The sequence below is a fragment of the Salvelinus namaycush genome, chromosome 1 (genome assembly GCF_016432855.1).
Source record: "Salvelinus namaycush isolate Seneca chromosome 1, SaNama_1.0, whole genome shotgun sequence".
Taxonomy (NCBI): Eukaryota; Metazoa; Chordata; class Actinopteri; order Salmoniformes; family Salmonidae; genus Salvelinus; species Salvelinus namaycush.
In genome coordinates this window covers 82448032-82471904 of record NC_052307.1, presented here as the reverse complement: position 1 = coordinate 82471904, position 23873 = coordinate 82448032, and the positions used below count along the sequence as shown (strand labels likewise).

Below are 23873 nucleotides of genomic sequence, written 5' to 3'. Positions count from 1 at the left end.
CTAGCATACTACTAGGGCACCACTAGCATACTGCTAGGGCACGTCTGGCATACTGCTAGTGCACGTCTGGCATACTGCTAGTGCACATGTAGCGTACTGCTAGTGCACATGTAGCGTACTGCTAGTGCACCACTAGCGTACTACTAGGGCACCACTAGCATACTACTAGTACACTACTAGCATACTGCTAGGGCACGTCTGGCATACTGCTAGTGCACCACTAGCGTACTACTAGGGCACATCTAGCATATGATTAAAGTGCTGTGAGGTGCATGTTGCTAATAAAATTCATACCGTTCTTTGAACAGGGCTTGTGTGCGCGCGTGCGTTTCTGACTGTGTGTAATTGAGGGCCTTAAGCCTCATCCGCTCATTGAAGGTGGCACAGCGGGCCAGCACGCCGCCGATCACTGTGACGATACACCCCTGCCAGGATCCGGGTGTAGGCAGACGTAACGTAGGAGAGTACCGCAGACTGATCGTCACTCCCGTCAGTCTCTATAGTAACCTGAAGCCCTAGTTAGTTAATGCCCGTTGTGAGACCTCATCCACGACGCCACATGACTATTGCCTGCCATTGGTGGATACTGGGTCACATGCTCATCCTCAAGTAAAAAATACAGACATACTGTAGCCATATCCAACTCCTGTTTAAATGATGGATAGTGTATGTGTGGCTTGTGCAGATGGAACTGTTTACAGCTTGCTAAGTTTGTTTACAACCTCACAGTCAATTAGTAGACAGCATGTTTTTATTTTCTCTCCCAACCAGAGAGCTTTCTACAGGGGCTTCCGCAGTACGAGGTCGTTCACCCCTACCGAGTGGACGCCAAAGGTCACTTCCTGTCCAACTTTGTGTCCCACCGCGTCAGCCGAGTACAGCGGCGGGAAACCCAGGGGGAACCAGGAAACCCTACACGGGTGTTCTACCAGTTGCAGCACGGTGGCCACAATCTGCACTTCAACCTCACCCTCAACCCACACCTGCTGGCTCCTGGCTTCCTGACTGAGAGGAGGTACGGTGGCCTGGAGGGGGCCAAAATACACAGCCAAGGCCCCTCGCTGTGCCACTTTATCGGGGACGTGTGGGACCTGGCGACTATGAAGGGGAGGGCGGCTATAAGCACTTGTGACGGCCTGGTGAGTGCGAGAGAGGGAAAGAGACCATCACTGATAACCTACTGAGATCGTCACTGCTAACCTACTGAGATCGTCACTGATAACCTACTGAGATCGTCACTGATAACCTACTGAGACCGTCACTGATAACCTACTGAGACCGTCACTGATAACCTACTGAGACCGTCACTGATAACCTACTGAGACCGTCACTGCTAACCTACTGAGACCGTCACTGATAACCTACTGAGACCGTCACTGATAACCTACTGAGACCGTCACTGATAACCTACTGAGACGTCACTGATAACCTACTGAGACGGTCACTGATAACCTACTGAGACCGTCACTGCTAACCTACTGAGACGTCACTGATAACCTACTGAGACCGTCACTGATAACCTACTGAGACCGTCACTGATAACCTACTGAGACGTCACTGATAACCTACTGAGACCGTCACTGATAACCTACTGAGACCGTCACTGATAACCTACTGAGACCGTCACTGATAACCTACTGAGACGGTCACTGATAACCTACTGAGACCGTCACTGATAACCTACTGAGACCGTCACTGATAACCTACTGAGACGTCACTGATAACCTACTGAGACCGTCACTGATAACCTACTGAGACCGTCACTGCTAACCTACTGAGACGTCACTGATAACCTACTGAGACCGTCACTGATAACCTACTGAGACGGTCACTGATAACCTACTGAGACGTCACTGCTAACCTACTGAGACGGTCACTGCTAACCTACTGAGACCGTCACTGATAACCTACTGAGACGGTCACTGATAACCTACTGAGACCGTCACTGATAACCTACTGAGACCGTCACTGATAACCTACTGAGACCGTCACTGATAACCTACTGAGACCGTCACTGCTAACCTACTGAGACGGTCACTGCTAACCTACTGAGACCGTCACTGCTAACCTACTGAGACCGTCACTGCTAACCTACTGAGACCGTCACTGCTAACCTACTGAGACGGTCACTGCTAACCTACTGAGACCGTCACTGATAACCTACTGAGACGTCACTGATAACCTACTGAGACCGTCACTGATAACCTACTGAGACGGTCACTGATAACCTACTGAGACGGTCACTGCTAACCTACTGAGACCGTCACTGCTAACCTACTGAGACGGTCACTGCTAACCTACTGAGACCGTCACTGATAACCTACTGAGACGGTCACTGATAACCTACTGAGACGGTCACTGCTAACCTACTGAGACGGTCACTGATAACCTACTGAGGCCGTCACTGCTAACCTACTGAGGCCGTCACTGCTAACCTACTGAGGCCGTCACTGCTAACCTACTGAGGCCGTCACTGCTAACCTACTGAGACGTCACTGATAACCTACTGAGACGGTCACTGATAACCTACTGAGACCGTCACTGCTAACCTACTGAGACGTCACTGATAACCTACTGAGACCGTCACTGATAACCTACTGAGACGTCACTGATAACCTACTGAGACGTCACTGATAACCTACTGAGACGTCACTGATAACCTACTGAGACCGTCACTGATAACCTACTGAGACCGTCACTGATAACCTACTGAGACGGTCACTGATAACCTACTGAGACGGTCACTGCTAACCTACTGAGACGGTCACTGATAACCTACCGAGACCGTCACTGCTAACCTACCGAGACCGTCACTGATAACCTACCGAGACGGTCACTGATAACCTACCGAGACGGTCACTGATAACCTACTGAGACGGTCACTGATAACCTACTGAGACGGTCACTGATAACCTACTGAGACGGTCACTGATAACCTACTGAGACGGTCACTGATAACCTACTGAGACGGTCACTGATAACCTACTGAGACGGTCACTGATAACCTACTGAGACGGTCACTGATAACCTACTGAGACGGTCACTGATAACCTACTGAGACCGTCACTGCTAACCTACTGAGACCGTCACTGATAACCTACTGAGACGGTCACTGATAACCTACTGAGGCCGTCACTGCTAACCTACTGAGACGTCACTGATAACCTACTGAGACGGTCACTGCTAACCTACTGAGACCGTCACTGATAACCTACTGAGACGGTCACTGCTAACCTACTGAGACCGTCACTGCTAACCTACTGAGACGGTCACTGATAACCTACTGAGACGGTCACTGATAACCTACTGAGACGGTCACTGATAACCTACTGAGACCGTCACTGATAACCTACTGAGGCCGTCACTGATAACCTACTGAGACCGTCACTGATAACCTACTGAGACCGTCACTGATAACCTACTGAGACCGTCACTGATAACCTACTGAGACCGTCACTGATAACCTACTGAGACCGTCACTGATAACCTACTGAGACCGTCACTGATAACCTACTGAGACGGTCACTGCTAACCTACTGAGACCGTCACTGATAACCTACTGAGACCGTCACTGATAACCTACTGAGACGGTCACTGATAACCTACTGAGACGGTCACTGATAACCTACTGAGACCGTCACTGATAACCTACTGAGACCGTCACTGATAACCTACTGAGACCGTCACTGATAACCTACTGAGACGGTCACTGATAACCTACTGAGACGGTCACTGCTAACCTACTGAGACCGTCACTGATAACCTACTGAGACGGTCACTGATAACCTACTGAGACGGTCACTGATAACCTACTGAGACGGTCACTGATAACCTACTGAGACGGTCACTGATAACCTACTGAGACGGTCACTGATAACCTACTGAGACCGTCACTGATAACCTACTGAGACGGTCACTGATAACCTACTGAGACGGTCACTGATAACCTACTGAGACCGTCACTGATAACCTACTGAGACCGTCACTGATAACCTACTGAGACCGTCACTGATAACCTACTGAGACCGTCACTGATAACCTACTGAGACCGTCACTGATAACCTACTGAGACCGTCACTGATAACCTACTGAGACCGTCACTGATAACCTACTGAGACGGTCACTGATAACCTACTGAGACCGTCACTGATAACCTACTGAGACGGTCACTGATAACCTACTGAGACGTCACTGCTAACCTACTGAGACGGTCACTGATAACCTACTGAGACGGTCACTGATAACCTACTGAGACGGTCACTGATAACCTACTGAGACGGTCACTGATAACCTACTGAGACCGTCACTGATAACCTACTGAGACCGTCACTGATAACCTACTGAGACCGTCACTGATAACCTACTGAGACCGTCACTGATAACCTACTGAGACCGTCACTGATAACCTACTGAGACCGTCACTGATAACCTACTGAGACGGTCACTGATAACCTACTGAGACCGTCACTGATAACCTACTGAGACGTCACTGATAACCTACTGAGACCGTCACTGATAACCTACTGAGACCGTCACTGATAACCTACTGAGACCGTCACTGATAACCTACTGAGATATCTGTTTTTCCTTTCACATCCTAAAGGGTCATGCAAAACGTTTAACTTCTAGAACTTCTCTGTCCCTAGGGTAACAAGTCAAAGTAGAAGCACAATTGACCAAAATCATAATGTTGATGGATGCCATTGACTGGTCCTAGCCCGTTTCTGTTTCCGCTTTGGTTCTGTGCATGAGACTGGATAAAAGTGTTTGCAAATGGCATATATTATTATCATTGTACAAAATCAAAGAAGATTTATTACATTTTTAGGTGAAAATTAGGATTAATTGGAGTTTCATTCCTCTAACTCTGACAAAAAGATGCTAATGCTTTGCAATAAGCAGTAAGTACTACCGTATAATGTTGTATGCCACACTGGCTTCAACATAGTTTCAATATTTAAACACACGTCTGAACAGATGATGTTTAAGTATTATTTTTTTATAGTTGTCTCTGAAGTCATTACGTGCTGTTGGCCTCATTCCTGCTCTGTTAGTGTAGTTATATTCTTAGATTGCACCATCCATGGAAAAACCACTGACTGGTTGGTGAAGGGACCTGTGAGCTGTGCCTGAGAGGATGTGTGTTAGATGTGTGTTAGAGCACCTTTCATCTAAAATCAGGCTGGATGTCATCGATGACATGTGGGTGTGCAAAACATCATCATCCATCCATGAACAGAACAAGCGATGGAGCCCGTGTTGTGTTTATGCATGATCAATTTACATCTCATTGTCTTATCTATCAACTACTATGATTCAAACTGAATCATAAAGCATGTGTTCACTGTCACATCTGTGACCGTTGTCCACATGCCATCTCTCCTCTGTGACCGCTGTCCACATGTCACCTCTCCTCTGTGACCGCTGTCCACATGCCACCTCTCCTCTGTGACCTCTGTCCACATTCTACCTCTCCTCTGTGACCGCTGTCCACATGCCATCTCTCCTCTGTGACCGCTGTCCACATGCCATCTCTCCTCTGTGACCGCTGTCCACATGCCATCTCTCCTCTGTGACCGTTGTCCACATGCCACCTCTCCTCTGTGACCGCTGTCCACATTCTACCTCTCCTCTGTGACCACTGTCCACATGCCATCTCTCCTCTGTGACCGCTGTCCACATGCCAACTCTCCTCTGTGACCGCTGTCCACATTCTACCTCTCCTCTGTGCCCGCTGTCCACATTCTACCTTTCCTCTGTGACAGCTGTCCACATTCTAACTCTCCTCTGTGACCGCTGTCCACATGCCACCTCTCCTCTGTGACCTCTGTCCACATTCTACCTCTCCTCTGTGACCGCTGTCCACATTCTAACTCTCCTCTGTGACCGCTGTCCACATGCCACCTCTCCTCTGTGACCGCTGTCCACATTCTACCTCTCCTCTGTGACCGCTGTCCACATTCTACCTCTCCTCTGTGACCTCTGTCAACATGCCACCTCTCCTCTGTGACCGCTGTCCACATGCCACCTCTCCTCTGTGACCGCTGTCCACATTCTACCTCTCCTCTGTGACCGCTGTCCACATGCCATCTCTCCTCTGTGACCACTGTCCACATGCCACCTCTCCTCTGTGACCGCTGTCCACATGCCATCTCTCCTCTGTGACCACTGTCCACATGCCATCTCTCCTCTGTGACCGCTGTCCACATTCTACCTCTCCTCTGTGACCGCTGTCCACATTCTACCTCTCCTCTGTGACCGCTGTCCACATTCTACCTCTCCTCTGTGACCGCTGTCCACATTCTACCTTTCCTCTGTGACCGCTGTCCACATTCTACCTCTCCTCTGTGACCGCTGTCCACATTCTACCTCTCCTCTGTGACCGCTGTCCACATTCTACCTCACCTCTGTGACCGCTGTCCACATTCTACCTCTCCTCTGTGACCGCTGTCCACATTCTACCTCTCCTCTGTGACCGCTGTCCACATTCTACCTTTCCTCTGTGACCGCTGTCCACATTCTACCTCTCCTCTGTGACCGCTGTCCACATTCTACCTCTCCTCTGTGACCGCTGTCCACATTCTACCTCTCCTCTGTGACCGCTGTCCACATTCTACCTTTCCTCTGTGACCGCTGTCCACATTCTACCTCTCCTCTGTGACCGCTGTCCACATGCCACCTCTCCTCTGTGACCGCTGTCCACATGCCATCTCTCCTCTGTGACCGCTGTCCACATTCTACCTCTACTCTGTGACCGCTGTCCACATGCCACCTCTCCTCTGTGACCGCTGTCCACATTCTACCTCTCCTCTGTGACCGCTGTCCACATGCCATCTCTCCTCTGTGACCGCTGTCCACATTCTACCTCTCCTCTGTGACCGCTGTCCACATTCTACCTCTCCTCTGTGACCGCTGTCCACATGCCACCTCTCCTCTGTGACCGCTGTCCACATGCCATCTCTCCTCTGTGACCGCTGTCCACATGCCACCTCTCCTCTGTGACCGCTGTCCACATGCCACCTCTCTTCTAGTATTTAGTATGTTTCCAGCTGATCTTGCTGTAGTAAATATTTCACAATGCCAGAGTCACATTACACCCTTTAGGGCATTTCTGATGAAACTGCAGTAGGAAACCACGAGCCTTATCCAACAATATCATACTGTTCCATTATTACTGTATTCCTTTCTCCCTACAAGCCCTATCCAACAATATCATACTGTTCCATTATTACTGTATTCCTTTCTCCCTACAAGCCTTATCCAACAATATCATACTGTTCCATTATTACTGTATTCCTTTCTCCCTACAAGCCTTATCCAACAACATCATACTGTTCCATTATTACTGTATTCCTTTCTCCCTACAAGCCCTATCCAACAACATCATACTGTTCCATTATTACTGTATTCCTTTCTCCCTACAAGCCCTATCCAACAACATCATACTGTTCCATTATTACTGTATTCCTTTCTCCCTACAAGCCTTATCCAACAATATCATACTGTTCCATTATTACTGTATTCCTTTCTCCCTACAAGCCCTATCCAACAACATCATACTGTTCCATTATTACTGTATTCCTTTCTCCCTACAAGCCTTATCCAACAATATCATACTGTTCCATTATTACTGTATTCCTTTCTCCCTACAAGCCCTATCCAACAACATCATACTGTTCCATTATTACTGTATTCCTTTCTCCCTACAAGCCTTATCCAACAACATCATACTGTTCCATTATTACTGTATTCCTTTCTCCCTACAAGCCTTATCCAACAATATCATACTGTTCCATTATTACTGTATTCCTTTCTCCCTACAAGCCCTATCCAACAACATCATACTGTTCCATTATTACTGTATTCCTTTCTCCCTACAAGCCCTATCCAACAACATCATACTGTTCCATTATTACTGTATTCCTTTCTCCCTACAAGCCCTATCCAACAACATCATACTGTTCCATTATTACTGTATTCCTTTCTCCCTACAAGCCTTATCCAACAATATCATACTGTTCCATTATTACTGTATTCCTTTCTCCCTACAAGCCCTATCCAACAACATCATACTGTTCCATTATTACTGTATTCCTTTCTCCCTACAAGCCCTATCCAACAACATCATACTGTTCCATTATTACTGTATTCCTTTCTCCCTACGAGCCCTATCCAACAATATCATACTGTTCCATTATTACTGTATTCCTTTCTCCCTGCAAGCCTTATCCAACAACATCATACTGTTCCATTATTACTGTATTCCTTTCTCCCTACAAGCCTTATCCAACAACATCATACTGTTCCATTATTACTGTATTCCTTTCTCCCTACAAGCCTTATCCAACAATATCATACTGTTCCATTATTACTGTATTCCTTTCTCCCTACAAGCCCTATCCAACAACATCATACTGTTCCATTATTACTGTATTCCTTTCTCCCTACAAGCCCTATCCAACAATATCATACTGTTCCATTATTACTGTATTCCTTTCTCCCTACAAGCCCTATCTAACAACATCATACTGTTCCATTATTACTGTATTCCTTTCTCCCTACAAGCCCTATCCAACAATATCATACTGTTCCATTATTACTGTATTTCTTTCTCCCTACAAGCCCTATCCAACAATATCATACTGTTCCATTATTACTGTGTTTCTTTCTCCCTACAAGCCTTATCCAACAATATCATACTGTTCCATTATTACTGTATTCCTTTCTCCCTACAAGCCCTATCCAACAACATCATACTGTTCCATTATTACTGTATTCCTTTCTCCCTACAAGCCCTATCCAACAACATCATACTGTTCCATTATTACTGTATTCCTTTCTCCCTACAAGCCTTATCCAACAACATCATACTGTTCCATTATTACTGTATTCCTTTCTCCCTACAAGCCCTATTCAACAATATCATACTGTTCCATTATTACTGTATTCCTTTCTCCCTTTCTAATAATATATCTCTCCATGTCTGCCTTTTTTCCATTTGTTCTAGAAATTCAAACTTTTGCATGCAAACATAAACATTTGTGATACTTCTAAGTTTAATTGACTGTAAATGCTTGTTTTCCCCACAATAAGGGACTTTCCTAAATATGGCCAACGGGGAAACTTTCTCAGAGTATCCTCTTAAATGTCCATGTTCTTGAACAGTCAACTTGTAGTTGGTTCCAATGTATATACTGTATATTGAATCTGTCCTTTTAAACTCTTTGAACCTGGAGGAGGGGGACTGGAAATGTTTCTTTAAAATGATATTGGATATATTGAGGACAGCTTGACGGGCTCCAGGCCCACCGCGTATCATTTGGCACAACGCCACATCTCACTCTAAGTTCCACAGCTACGGCTGAGCCAGAAACCCAGAGGCCAGAATGCTGGGTTGAAGACTGTCATAAATCGAAATCATTGTTGCGGAGCATTTGCGATTTAGCCATTACAGTTATGACTCAATTTCAATTGGTGCGTTTTCTCTCATATGTCCTTGTTTTGCTCCCAAAGGGAAGGGAAAATAATCGCATGATAAATCCCAAGATAACTTGCGGTTATGTAATACTGTAATGGCACATTTTCATGAAGCTGATTGCATTTATTTCTCTCTGAAGCAATTTTGACCCATCTCCCACCCAGTAGAATGTGCTAACTGTATTCTTCCCATATCAAAGCAGTTGTGATCCCTTGTTCTCCCAGTAGAATGTGCTAACTGTATTCTTCCCATATCAAAGCAGTTGTTCTCCCAGTAGAATGTGCTAACTGTATTCTTCCCATATCAAAGCAGTTGTGATCCCTTGTTCTCCCAGTAGAATGTGCTAACTGTATTCTTCCCATATCAAAGCAGTTGTTCTCCCAGTAGAATGTGATAACTGTATTCTTCCCATATCAAAGCAGTTGTTCTCCCAGTAGAATGTGATAACTGTATTCTTCCCATATCAAAGCAGTTGTTCTCCCGGTAGAATGTGTTTACCGTGTTATTCCCCTCTTTCTACCCAAACAATGTGCTTGCTTAGGACTGTATTTTTTGTATTAACAAAGCATTTCTGACCAACTTTCTCCCTGTACAATAGGATCACTATATTTCTCATATATAATACATTTTGACCTCGCTTTCACCCCATAGAATGTCCTTGCTCAGGATTATTTAAAAAAATTATTAATAAAGCAATTCTGACGCCCTTTCTCCCTGTACAATATGTTCACTATATTTTTCTCATAACAAAAGCAATACTGACCTCCCTCTGTAGACAGGGCTGTTCAAGCTGTCCCAGGAGGAGTTCTTTATCCGGCCATTGGAGCGGTCTAGTGATGAGTCGACGGCACCACAAGTCCACATTATCTACAAGCGCCACACCTCCCCCACCCAAAGCCAGTTGGTACAGCCCATCTCTGGAGACCATACCACCAACGGTACCTGTGGGGTCAAAGGTGAAGCCTCCCGTCGTGAACCTGGCATCACACACTCCCAATATAGAGGCCTTAGAGGATGGGGCTGTTCCAATACTTTAAAGATGCACCTTTCCTTCCCTTCCTTGAACTAATCACCAATCTCACAAGGTCGAATTGGACCAAACAAGGATCCCACTTCTGACAACAACTGATTTTACATGTCAGATCCAACCTAACCCATCCAGATGGTGCCAGATCAGTCATGCTTCATGGAAGGGAGGATGCATTTTCTTCATGGAAGGGAGGATGCACACAAACACGTACAGTACACACACACACACACTGAATTACACTCTCTAGAGGTGGAGGAAGACAGCCTAGGAACAGTTGGGCTGGTAATGGGGCCTGTTTGAAATACCAGGAGCCTTTAATTAAGCCCTGAAACACATTGCAGGATGAAATATCTGAGAGGCAGTATTATGCAAGAGAGATATGTAAATGTGCCATTAGGAATTCATTGCAGGCTCCGGGACTTGAACTATTTTGAAAATAACTCTTTCGAACTCACTTGGACGTGCACTTCACTGGAGTCTTGGTTGACTTCACCCACAGGGAATAGGTCAAGAGACTTGTTGGAATATTCTGCAGATGGCTGGGGATGCTAGAGAGAACCAGGAAAGATCATCTGGCTTACCAGGCATTTTAGGAGGGAAATAAAACCGCTTCCACCAGACTGTTAACTTCTGTCTCAAGCATGCATTAAATCCCCACTGCCTCTCTCTCACAGGGTTAAGCGTGCGTATCGCTCACTTGAATTCCCTCAAGACATTTAGAAAAGACTAAAGTGGCTCTGTTGTCCTCTCTATAGAGCATGTTTCTTTATAGAGTACATGTTATGTTCAACACAATGCATCAGTGTGTACTGTATAGGGTTCTAACGCTGTTGCCACACAGCTGACTTTCATACATATGATGTACAGTTTTGGATAAATACACTATTGACTATAATTGGTGTAACTGACCTGATCAAACACATAACATGTTTTACATAAACATCCCGTACGAATATATGTTGTAACGAAGTTCAAACCAATCAAGGATAACACAAAAAAAGTCTGACTTATTCCATGGTCTTTTTAAACACAATACTAAAGCTACAACTCTACAACCACAATATTTGTCACGGCTCCGCCCTCAGATCCCGCTGCGGCGTTGGAGCGTGTGGAGAGGCAACGGGAGCGCTGGGAGAGACGCCAGCGGAGGAAGAGGAGGATACGCCAGCGTTCCATCAGCAGGGAGAAGTGGGTGGAAACGCTGGTGGTGGCCGATTCCAAGATGGTGGAGTACCACGGCACCAAGGGCGTGGAGAGCTACGTACTGGCTGTCATGAACATCGTAAGTGTCTGCTAGCCGTCTGTACTGGCTGTCATGAACATCGTAAGTGTCTGCTAGCTGTCTATACTGACTGTCATGAACATCGTAAGTGTCTGCTAGCCGTCTGTACTGACTGTCATGAACATCGTAAGTGTCTGCTAGCTGTCTATACTGGCTGTCATGAACATCGTAAGTGTCTGCTAGCCGTCTGTATTGACTGTCATGAACATCGTAAGTGTCTGCTAGCTGTCTGTACTGACTGTCATGAACATTGTAAGTGTCTGCTAGCTGTCTGTACTGACTGTCATGAACATCGTAAGTGTCTGCTAGCTGTCTGTACTGGCTGTCATGAACATCGTAAGTGTCTGCTAGCCGTCTGTACTGACTGTCATGAAAAAACATCGTAAGTGTCTGCTAGCCGTCTGTACTGACTGTCATGAACATCGTAAGTGTCTGCTAGCTGTCTGTACTGACTGTCATGAACACCGTAAGTGTCTGCTAGCCGTCTGTACTGGCTGTCATGAACATCGTAAGTGTCTGCTAGCCGTCTGTATTGACTGTCATGAACATCGTAAGTGTCTGCTAGCCGTCTGTACTGACTGTCATGAACATCGTAAGTGTCTGCTAGCCGTCTGTATTGACTGTCATGAACATCGTAAGTGTCTGCTAGCCGTCTGTACTGACTGTCATGAACATCGTAAGTGTCTGCTAGCCGTCTGTACTGACTGTCATGAACATCGTAAGTGTCTGCTAGCCGTCTGTATTGACTGTCATGAACATCGTAAGTGTCTGCTAGCTGTCTATACTGGCTGTCATGAACATCGTAAGTGTCTGCTAGCCGTCTGTATTGACTGTCATGAACATTGTAAGTGTCTGCTAGCTGTCTATACTGGCTGTCATGAACATCGTAAGTGTCTGCTAGCCCTCTGTCTCACTGGGTTTTCTTTTGGTAGGGTGTCAGCAACACCAAAGTTGTGGGTTTGATTCCCACTATTACCAAATATGGGCTAGTGTGCTGGGTGTCAGCTGGAAGTAGCCTTTGGTCGGCTGAAATGCCCTTTTTTTATTTCCAGGTCAAACTTCTTGACCCTACTCTAAATCCGTCCCAGGGAACTAGGTGTCAAATAACTTGATTTACACATTAGCTTCTTTGCTTCGGAAGGCTGCAGCCTTGACAGTAATTATGTTGTCACTGTATGTAGGCGATGTTATGTAACATCCATGTCAACAACATCATCCAAAACATCCCATCTTGGCTGGCTCAATACCTATGCTAGATGCTTCCATGTGTTCCACCCTCATCTCTGTTCTGTTAGTATTGTGACATCATGTCCCTCTCTTTAATCGCTCCTTCCCCATGTCCTGTAGCCCTCATCCCTCTCTTTTATCGCTCCTTCCCCATGTCCTGTAGCCCTCATCCCTCTCTTTTATCGCTCCTTCCCCATGTCCTGTAGCCCTCATCCCTCTCTTTTATCGCTCCTTCCCCATGTCCTGTAGCCCTCATCCCTCTCTTTTATCGCTCCTTCCCCATGTCCTGTAGCCCTCATCCCTCTTTTATCGCTCCTTCCCCATGTCCTATAGCCTCATCCCTCTCTTTTATCGCTCCTTCCCCATGTCCTGTAGCCCTCATCCCTCTCTTTTATCGCTCCTTCCCCATGTCCTGTAGCCCTCATCCCTCTCTTTTATATATATATATTTTTTTCCTGTCTCTCTTTTTACAAATGACTACAACTTCCTGTGCACTGACCCTTGTGTTGTTAGCGCTTCCTGGACGGAGTCCAGACCAAGTTTTCTGACCTCATCCTCGCTCTATTGCCGTTGAGCGCATTAGGAAACTTTTTCCAAAACACAGTAACTGTTGGGTCCGGCTGCAGCTGTCAAGGAGGGCTAGCACAGGACGGTGTATCAGGAAAGGGGATTTCAATAACAGAGAGCTCCCCTGGCTTCACCGGATCAAGTGGACAATAAGAAGAAGAGGAAACACACATTATCCTCCACATCCTCTCAGGTGTCTTGTTTTCAGCCCTGCAAACCTCTGCTTTGAACTCCACAGCCTCCTGTTATTGTGTCAAGGGAGACTGTAGCGATCGTACAGTGAGTGAAGCGCACTTCCACGGTAACGGAATTACACTGAGACTCCGATTTTTCACTTTTAAAATATATAACAAACAAAAAACCATTTGATTTTCAAAGTAAAAAAACAACTCTATGCTGCATAACTACTTTTAACAATTTCCACTGAACATTTGACAAAAACACATTGCCAGTCCTTGTGCTTAGAGTTCTATGGTTTGTTCAACTTTGAAATCAAAAACACATTGCCAGTCCTTGTGCTTAGAGTTCTATGGTTTGTTAAACTTTGAAATCAATCGTTTTTATTTGGTATACATTTTAAAGTGAAAAATCTGAGTCTCCTAATTCTGTTACCATGGAATTGCCCTGAAGCAAAACAAACAGAGATGTCATCATCTTCCTTGGGAGATGCAGGAGCTTTCCATTGTCTAAGTGTGTTGACTAGACTAGTGTGAGGTCGGCCATGTTGAAACTCATTCAAAGGATGAAGATGGTCTTTCGACAGCTCTTGCTTGATTCTGTCTGTCTTCTGTGGGATGCTGTCTTCAAACTACATTGACATGCAGGATGACCGAGTATTTAAATATTCCCAAAAATGATAATAGTGTTTTGGGTGAAATGAAATGCAGCTAGTGAGAGAGCAATGTGTCTCGATGATGATCTAAACTACGGGTCTTTTTATTCTCGGCATTACAACGACAGATAAATTGGCGGTTTGCAGTTTCACTTCAAAATGCCTTTCATGTTGGGAACAGTTTGGACCGTACCTAGTATGATAGACCGGTTGTTTCAGTCGGGTACATGGCAGCAGGCACAATGCCTATTTGAGTTCCACTGCAGTGCTATTTGTTCAGCTATGCGTTTCATCTCTTTGATACTGAAGGCTTTCCCTGCCTTTGGCAGTGGAGCAAGTACTGGGACTCGGGGACAAATAGCATTTATGATGAAAGAGTCCCTTCATACATTGTGCTGGTGATATGCTGTCTGCAATGTCACTATGACGAAGCCCTGCTTGCAGAGTTAGCGCTGTGTGGAATGCTTTGTACACCAACAAGGGACGGACATGGATTCCAATGTGACCAATGTCAGGATCATTTAAAAAAAAAAACGTTCACACAAAGTCAAAGTAAACATATATTTTTTTTTAAGTACATTTGTATTGTTTCCACGGAGGGGATCCCGATGTGACCAATGTCAGGGGAATTTTTTCAAATCATTGAAACTCAGTTCATAATATCAGCTCAAAAGTCCCAAGTTATATTATTCAATACCCACATAAGGTTGCGGTTTGGTGTGGCTTTGTAAAGTTCACTGGACCAACTTTTGGTCCTAAATCAGACGAAGTAGGCCTATAATTTGATACGTTTGACCACCACTGTAAGGTTTGGTAATGACTCATTTTCTCAAGCGTGAAATCCAAAAGCTTTGGTCCGTGACCACAATGCATCACTCTGACCAATGATGACTCAATGGAGAAGGTAAATATTACTCAGTGTTGTTGTGCACAGATCAGAACACATCCAAACACATTAAAAACCTTTATATAGAGCACACATCTATGTTGTAAAGGACATACTAAGGTGTTATACACTGCTTTATATCAGGGCTGTTCCTGGAGAGATACCGTCCTGTAGGTTTTCACTCCAACCCTAATCTAGCGCACAGGACGGTAGCTTTCCAGGAACAGGGTTGGAGCATAAACCTACAACAGGGTAGCTCTCTAGGAACAGTGTTGGAGTGAAAACCTACAAGAGGGTATCTCTCCAGGAACAGGGTTGGAACATAAACCTACAGGAGGGTATCTCTCCAGGAACAGGGTTGGCTAGCCCTGCTTTATGTCTATGTCATTACAATGTGTGGCGCTTGTTCAAGGTTCATCAGTTCCTATGCTGCAGTGTGAGACTTCACACCGCCTTACTGGATAGGTCTAGCTTTGACAGATACAAGTGGTTGTCTACCGACAGCTTCAAGAGTAACCACACAATTCATTAGATGGATTACTTCAAGACAAGCAGTCCTTAACGCGTCTATTTTGAACGTCTGCTTCTTTCCGTCAGATAGGTCCGCTATTTTATCACACTCCAAGTCAGAACAGGAAAGGTGTCAGCATTGGGTCCTTGACTTCTAAACATAACGAGGACTAAGTAACCCTGGAAGAGTTAGGGCTGATTTAAACCAGTCTTAACGTATAAGTAACCCTGGAAGAGTTAGGGCTGATTTAAACCAGTCTTAACGTATAAGTAACCCTGGAAGAGTTAGGGCTGATTTAAACCAGTCTTAACGTATAAGTAACCCTGGAAGAGTTAGGGCTGATTTAAACCAGTCTTAACGTATAAGTAACCCTGGAAGAGTTAGGGCTGATTTAAACCAGTCTTAACGTATAAGTAACTCTGAAAGAGTTAGGGCTGATTTAAACCAGTCTTAACATATAAGTAACCCTGGAAGAGTTAGGGCTGATTTAAACCAGTCTTAACATATAAGTAACCCTGGAAGAGTTAGGGCTGATTTAAACCAGTCTTAACGTATAAGTAACTCTGAAAGAGTTAGGGCTGATTTAAACCAGTCTTAACGTATAGGTAACCCTGAAAGAGTTAGGGCTGATTTAAACCAGTCTTAACGTATAAGTAACTCTGAAAGAGTTAGGGCTGATTTAAACCAGTCTTAACGTATAACTAACCCTGGAAGAGTTAGGGCTGATTTAAACCAGTCTTAACGTATAAGTAACTCTGAAAGAGTTAGGGCTGATTTAAACCAGTCTTAACGTATAACTAACCCTGGAAGAGTTAGGGCTGATTTAAACCAGTCTTAACATATAAGTAACCCTGGAAGAGTTAGGGCTGATTTAAACCAGTCTTAACGTATAAGTAACCCTGGAAGAGTTAGGGCTGATTTAAACCAGTCTTAACGTATAGGTAACCCTGGAAGAGTTAGGGCTGATTTAAACCAGTCTTAACGTATAGGTAACCCTGGAAGAGTTAGGGCTGATTTAAACCAGTCTTAACGTATAACTAACCCTGAAAGAGTTAGGGCTGATTTAAACCAGTCTTAACGTATAAGTAACTCTGAAAGAGTTAGGGCTGATTTAAACCAGTCTTAACGTATAACTAACCCTGGAAGAGTTAGGGCTGATTTAAACCAGTCTTAACGTATAAGTAACTCTGAAAGAGTTAGGGCTGATTTAAACCGGTCTTAACGTATAACTAACCCTGGAAGAGTTAGGGCTGATTTAAACCGGTCTTAACGTATAAGTAACCCTGAAAGAGTTAGGGCTGATTTAAACCGGTCTTAACGTATAAGTAACCCTAAAAGAGTTAGGGCTGACTTAAACCAGTCTTAACGTATAGGTAACCCTGAAAGAGTTGGAGCTGATTAAACCAGTCTAAATGCATTACTCAGCACGGCTCAAACACATTATTAGTCTGCTGCCGTATGCCTCTCTCCTCCTGGAGAAGGGAAAAAGTTCTGAGCTCTGAGTGAAAATGAGCTCTCGCTTTCTATTTAGCCAGGCACCCTAGCACCCGTTCAGTGAGCCTCCTGAGCCCCTACTTAATGTAGGACTAGAAACATAAGCCAGCGTGTGTGTGTATTACAATGTGACCTGAAAACTGAGGTGTGTGTGTGTGGGCGGCTGCCTCCAAGATGTTGCTAATCAGCCCGGGTGAAAGCTGCTACTGCAGTGGTTGTTTGTTGTTACCAGAGAATCAAAGGAACCCTTAATTCACTACAACAGCTTGAGAGATAAGAGGGAGCAAGGGATGGATGAAAGGAATGAGGAGAGGGAGGGAAGGAGTGTGTGTATGGAGCTTTTCCAAATTCCTAAAGGAAAGAAGTATTATACCCTCCTGAAAGAGGTAAATGTGTAATTCAAATAACCTGGCCATCTGTCTCCTAAACCTGAACTGGAAAGATGGAAAACGTTAATACTGTACTCTGTAGAAGTGAGACCCGTGGATGTTGTTTTCTGCATCACATTGTTGCTTTTGAGAAATGTGAGCAGGGAACAGAAAGTTGACCAAAGTTATCAATCATTCCTTTGTGTTTCTGAAGTGATTTTCCAGACAGACTCATGTATAACGAATCATCACTAATCACCAGGGTAGTAGGAAACATTCCTCAGTAGACAAGACAGTCCTTTATTTATAATTATTGTGATATACCTCATATGAACAGTATACCACACGTGGTCTCAATGAAAGAGAATACAACATAATGGTACTGGATTGCCTATTTGTTGAGAAGGACAACTTTTTGGCCCAACCCACTGAGTCTAAATCATGTCCATTCGTTTTCAGGTGTCAGGGTTGTTTCTCGATGCCAGCATTGGAAACCCCATCAACATCGTAGTGGTTCGTCTGATCCTGCTGGAGAAGGAAGAGGTAAGAGAACCACAGCGCAGGCCTGCACGTTACAAAACACTGTTAGCAAACCACTGTCATTAGAGGTCCGTTTTAAAGACAGATTTACTGAATCAGTGTTGAAAGACTTACAAGGGTTCATTTGTGGCATCAAATGACTGCCTGATCTTAATGACAATGACTATTAATCTTATCCTAAAACAAAACTGGCAGACTGACCACAGCAAGATATTTTAATTAGATTTTAGCCATATAAAACATAACAAAAAAGGTAACACAAAAATAGCTAATTATGAATTGATCACAAATCCTAACACCAGTAGGGTGCAATAACAGATTTAAATGGCATGAGTCCCAGTGTCATACCAGGAAATGGAATATGGGACGCACATTGTAAAGATGATGTCGCAAAGTTACGTTGCTTTTCATGGCGTCGAGATTCCACTCTTGTTAAAACTAGTGTATGATCATGCATTGAAAGGAAGCAGTTATGCTCTTGGTAATTGGTCTAAACTAGTTCCAATGTCATTTTCCGTAAACTATAAAATAATATTATTCGTTTGTGTAATGATAGGAAATTCTGACTACAGGCGATGACCGACTCCGTATGAGGGGTAGAGAGAAATGGAGAACAAGAGAGAGCGAGAGCCAGTACATAGCTACCTGCCTTTCTGTTTATTCAACTGTTAAGCAGTGTCTATTTCACTGTCCATCTTTGTAATGTTGTGCCATAATCTCCTAGTCTTGGGGGAAAGGATTGTCTATTACACTACAACATTCTAGAGATTTACTTTGTTGGTGGAGGGGTGATAACAGAGAAGCTCATTAGCGAGAGAAGGAAAGCGAGAGAGAGAGAGTGAGAGATGGATAGCGCTAGCCCCATCTGACTACTGTCTCTATCCTCTTCCCCCTCCAGCCTTGTCGTCATCATTATAGCCAAGGCCTCAGTTACATCCTTCAGCCTTGTCATCATCACAGCCAGTTCTTCAGTTACATCCTTCAAACAGCATTTTACATCAGAACACCACTGGCTCCCAGTGTAGGAAGTATAGGCCCCTACACCCTTCGCACAATGTGTTAGGAAGTGTAATGTGTAGCTAGTGATGAAACAAATCTCTCTGAAGTCCTGGTTACTGGCTAATGGTAAGGATGTAGTCTGAGAAAGGGCATGTAGGGTACGTTTCCTAACCATTCCCTAACCAAATCGTCTGGAACTGTTCTAGAGGTGTCTGTTTCATGTCTATATTTTAAAAGAAGAATTGGCCTGATCAACTCAAACGTTTGTAGTAGAAAAAAGTATTTGGGTGCCGGGTTCAAAAGCCATACATTTGAAAAAAGGAAGAACCTGTTTTCTTTTCATTTTTTATGTATTTATTTAGCAGGTCAGAGGTCAGAGCAAACGGAGGCATTTCGGCAAAGCCTTTGTCTAAAGCTGACTAAGCCTGTCACCGAAACACGTTCGTTTGCACTGACTTCTGAAAAAAAAAAATATATTAAAACTTAAAAGAAAGCAGGTTTTTCCTTTTTTCAAATATTCCACTGACACACTGACACTGTAGTGGCTATACGTTGACACACAACCATATAGTTTAGGCTCACTTTTCCTATGGGTCAACTACTAGACTGTCGATGTTTACATCCCTGCAGAGTAAAGTCTGTGGTTGGCCATAATATGGTTCTCAATGGGTTGTCATAATCATGCTTGAAAGTGCACATTTAAACCTTGAATGCAGTTTAGACTCCTGAAGGTGAATCTAACTCTTCATCAAGAGCTAATAGCTCAAAGCTATGATAATATGGCCAATTGTATTACTTTCTAGAATGGCTGTCTAGTAGAAACAATCTCCCAGCAACATCTGTTAAATGCCTCTAAAGCAGTGATGTAGGGGTAAAACAAAATTGGTGGGAAAAGTCTCGGGTTGTACTGCTTCCTATTCTTTCAATGCTTTTTCCCACAAAAGGTGTGTAAACTATGTTTACTTGACTACTGCTCTACAGGGACCAGATAAATGTCTCACAACCAGAAAACCTGTTTACATCCAGGAAATTATGTCATTATGACATCACATGCCATAAGCTACACAGCTTTGGGAAACCTCACCCCTGTTCATGAAGGTATCTGATGTTTCATTGTCTAACGTAACGATGACATCCCTGTGGTTGGCAGGAAGACCTGAAGATCACCCACCACGCTGACAACAGCCTGAGCAGCTTCTGTAAGTGGCAGAAACGGCTCAACGTGAAGGGAGAAGAAGACGCGGTCCATCACGACGTGGCCGTCCTTCTCACCAGGTAATCTACCAAGGCTGAATTCCATTTGCAGTCTATTGGGGAGAGGATGTATACTGAACAAAAATATAAAGGCAACATGCAACAATTTCAAAGATTTTACTGAGTTACAGTTCAAGAAAATCAGTCAATTGACATCTGTGGCATTTTGTTGTGACAAAACGGCACATTTTAGTGGCTTTTTATTGTCCCCAGCACAAGGTGCACCTGTGTAATGGTCATGCTGTTTAATCATCTTCTTGATACGCCACACCTGTCAGGTGGATAGATTATCTTGGCAAAGGAGAAATGCTCACTGACAAGGATGTAAACAAATTTGTGCCCAAACATTTTAGACAAATAAGCTTTTTGTGTGTATGGAACATTTCTGGGATATTTTATTTCCGCTCATGAAACATGGGGCCAACACTTTTCATGTTGCGTTTATATTTTTTGTTCAGTGTACTTTCCTCTCCTTAATTGTGCTTTCTGAATAGTAGTACCTTTTGGTGCCGTCCTCGAAGCTGAAGGAAGTGTACTGTCCTCCTCGCAAGCGTTTGTCCTATTTTATTTATCTCGAAACGCCCAAAATTGATTTCTCCTCACCATTCAGTCATGGAGGACAGTCCTTTTAAAACAATGAATGTGAGACATTACATGAAGAACACCATACTGGACCAAAACAGCCTTGAGATCCTTTGCCTACCTTCCCCTCCCATTGATGGCCTGACTGTTATTCGCTGTAGTTTACCACCAGAAACGAATTATATTTTCCCTTCTTAATTGAATAGACCTTTTTTTCCTCCCTCACTCCATCTCTTTGATGAGACCGCTTTCCAATCAAAGCCACTCATTAAACCACGACTCTTTTGTTTGACAAACTAGTGCAATTAGAGACTCCACCAGAACATTAATTTGAGCAACGCCACAACAACAAGGACATTTCCAGAGATTTGGTGACATTCCCTGGACCTTTGAAAGAAGGTAGTTGGAGCTCCTGAGTTGTGCTTTTCTGCAATTGTTTTAATTAAGTAGCTTTTCCACAGAGACTCATCCCACCGGTCATGGTCTTGATAGATTCAGCACATTAAACACATGTCAAGAATAGGAAGTGATGATGTTGAAGGTAATTGTTGTGCTCCTTATTACAATGTTTCAGTCCTTCTCTCCCTCTGTCCTCTCCTTCTCTCCCTCCGTCCTCCTTTTCCCTCTCCCTCCCTCCTCCCTTTTCCTCTCCCTCCCTCCTCCCCTCTCCTTCTCTCCTTCCCTCCTCTCCTCAGAAAGGACATCTGTACGGCCATCAATAAGCCATGTGAGACCCTGGGCCTGTCTCATGTGGCAGGCATGTGTCAGCCCCACCGCAGCTGCAGCATCAGTGAGGACACGGGCCTGCCGCTGGCCTTCACCATCGCCCACGAGCTCGGGCACAAGTAAGTCCATCGCATGTGCACATGGACACACACATACACGCACACACTCACACTGACACCACACCTCATATAACTTTCTGTCACATGGTTGGATATTTTTTTTATTTAACCTTTATTTAACCAGGTAGACTAGTTTACAACTGCGACCTGTCCAAGATAAAGCAGTGCGACGCAAACAACAACACAGACTTACACATGGAATAAACTAACATACAGTCAATAATACAATAGAGAAAGTCTATATACAGTGTGTACAAATGAGGTAGGATAAGGGGGTTGAGGCAATAAATAGGCCATAGTGGCGAAATTATTACAGTATGGCAAATTAAACATTGGGGTGATAGATGAGTGTGCAAGTAGCAGTACTGGGGTGCAAAGGAGCAAAATAAATAAAATAAATAAAAATATGGTCATGAGGTAGTTGGATGGGCTATGTACAGGTACAGTGATCTGTGAGCTGCTCTGACAGCTGGTGCTTAAAGCTAGTGAGGGAGGTATGAGTCTCCAGCTTCAGTTATTTTTGCAGTTCGTTCCAGTCATTGGCAGCAGAGAACTGGAAGGAAAGGCGGCCGAAGGAGGAATTGGCTTTGGGGATGACCAGTGAAATATACCTGCTGGAGCGTGTGCTGCGGGTGGGTGCTGCTATGGTGACCAGTGAGCTGAGATAAGGCGGGGCTTTACCTAGCAACGACTTATAGATGACCTGGAGCCAGTGGGTTTGGCGACTGATATAAAGCGAGGGCCAGCCAACGAGAGCATACAGGTCGCAGTGGTGGGTAGTATATAGGGCTTTGGTGACAAAACGGATGGCACTGATAGACTGCATCCAATTTGCTGAGTAGAGTGTAGGAGGCTATTTTGTAAATGATATCGCCGAAGTCGAGGATCGGTTGGATAGTTAGTTTTACTAGGGTATGTTTGGCAGCATGAGTGAAGGATGCTTTGTTGCGAAATAGGAAGCTGATTCTAGATTTAATTTTGGATTGGAGATGCTTAATGTGAGCCTGGAAGGGAGAGTTTACAGTCTAACCAGACACCTAGGTATTTGTAGTTGTCCACATATTCTAAGTCAGAACCGTCCAGAGTGGTGATGCTGGACGGGTGGGCAGGTGTGGGCAGCGATCGGTTGAAGAGCATGCATTTAGTTTTGCTTGCATTTAAGAGCAGTTGGAGGCCACGGAAGGAGAGTTGTATGGCATTGAATCTCGTCTGGAGGTTAGTTAACACCGTGTCCAAAGAAGGGCCAGAAGTATACAGAATGGTGTTGTCTGCGTAGAGGTGGATCAGAGAATCACCAGCAGCAAGAGCGACATCATTGTGTATACAGAGAAAAGAGCCGGCCCGAGGATTGAACCCTGTGGCACCCCCATAGAGACTGCCAGAGGTCCGGACAACAGGCCCTCCGATTTGACACACTGAACTCTGTCTGAGAAGTAGTTGGTGAACCAGGCGAGGCAGTCTGATGAGAATGTGTTGATTGACAGAGTCGAAAGCCTTGGCCAGGTCGATGAATACAGCTGCACAGTATTGTCTCTTATCGATCGCGGTTATGATATCGTTTAGGACCTTGAGCGTGGCTGAGGTGCACCCATGACCAGCTCGGAAACCAGATTGCATAGCGGAGAAGGTACGGTGGGATTCGAAATGGTCGGTGATCTGTTTGTTAACTTGGCTTTCGAAGACCATAGAAAGGCAGGGTAGGATAGATATAGGTCTGTAGCAGTTTGGGTCTAGAGTGTGTCTGGATCAGCTAGGAGTCGTCTTGGGGATGTGTCTGGATCAGCTTTAAGTCGTCTTGGGTATGTGTGTGGATCAGCTTTGAGTCGTCTAGGGTATGTCTGGATCAGCTTTGAGTCGTCTTGGGTATTTGTCTGGATTAGCTTTGAGTCGTCTAGGGTATGTCTGGATCAGCTTTGAGTCGTCTTGAGAGGTTAGCTTTGAGTCATCTTGGGTATGTGTCTGGATCAGCTTTGAGTCG

At 44.6% G+C, this 23873-nt stretch overlaps 1 protein-coding gene across 1 annotated transcript in view; it reads left to right on the top strand.

Annotated features, from left to right (window-relative positions):
- The window catches only part of LOC120053322 (A disintegrin and metalloproteinase with thrombospondin motifs 7-like), a 28617-nt gene extending 6718 nt beyond the window's left edge, over positions 1-21899 (top strand). The window contains exons 2-7 of the mRNA XM_039000451.1: positions 772-1139; positions 10254-10434; positions 11594-11790; positions 18135-18218; positions 20365-20489; positions 21746-21899. Coding sequence (XP_038856379.1) covers positions 772-1139; positions 10254-10434; positions 11594-11790; positions 18135-18218; positions 20365-20489; positions 21746-21899 — 1109 coding nt within the window. The remainder of the gene's footprint in view (positions 1-771; positions 1140-10253; positions 10435-11593; positions 11791-18134; positions 18219-20364; positions 20490-21745) is intronic.
- The last annotated feature ends 1974 nt before the right edge of the window (positions 21900-23873 follow it).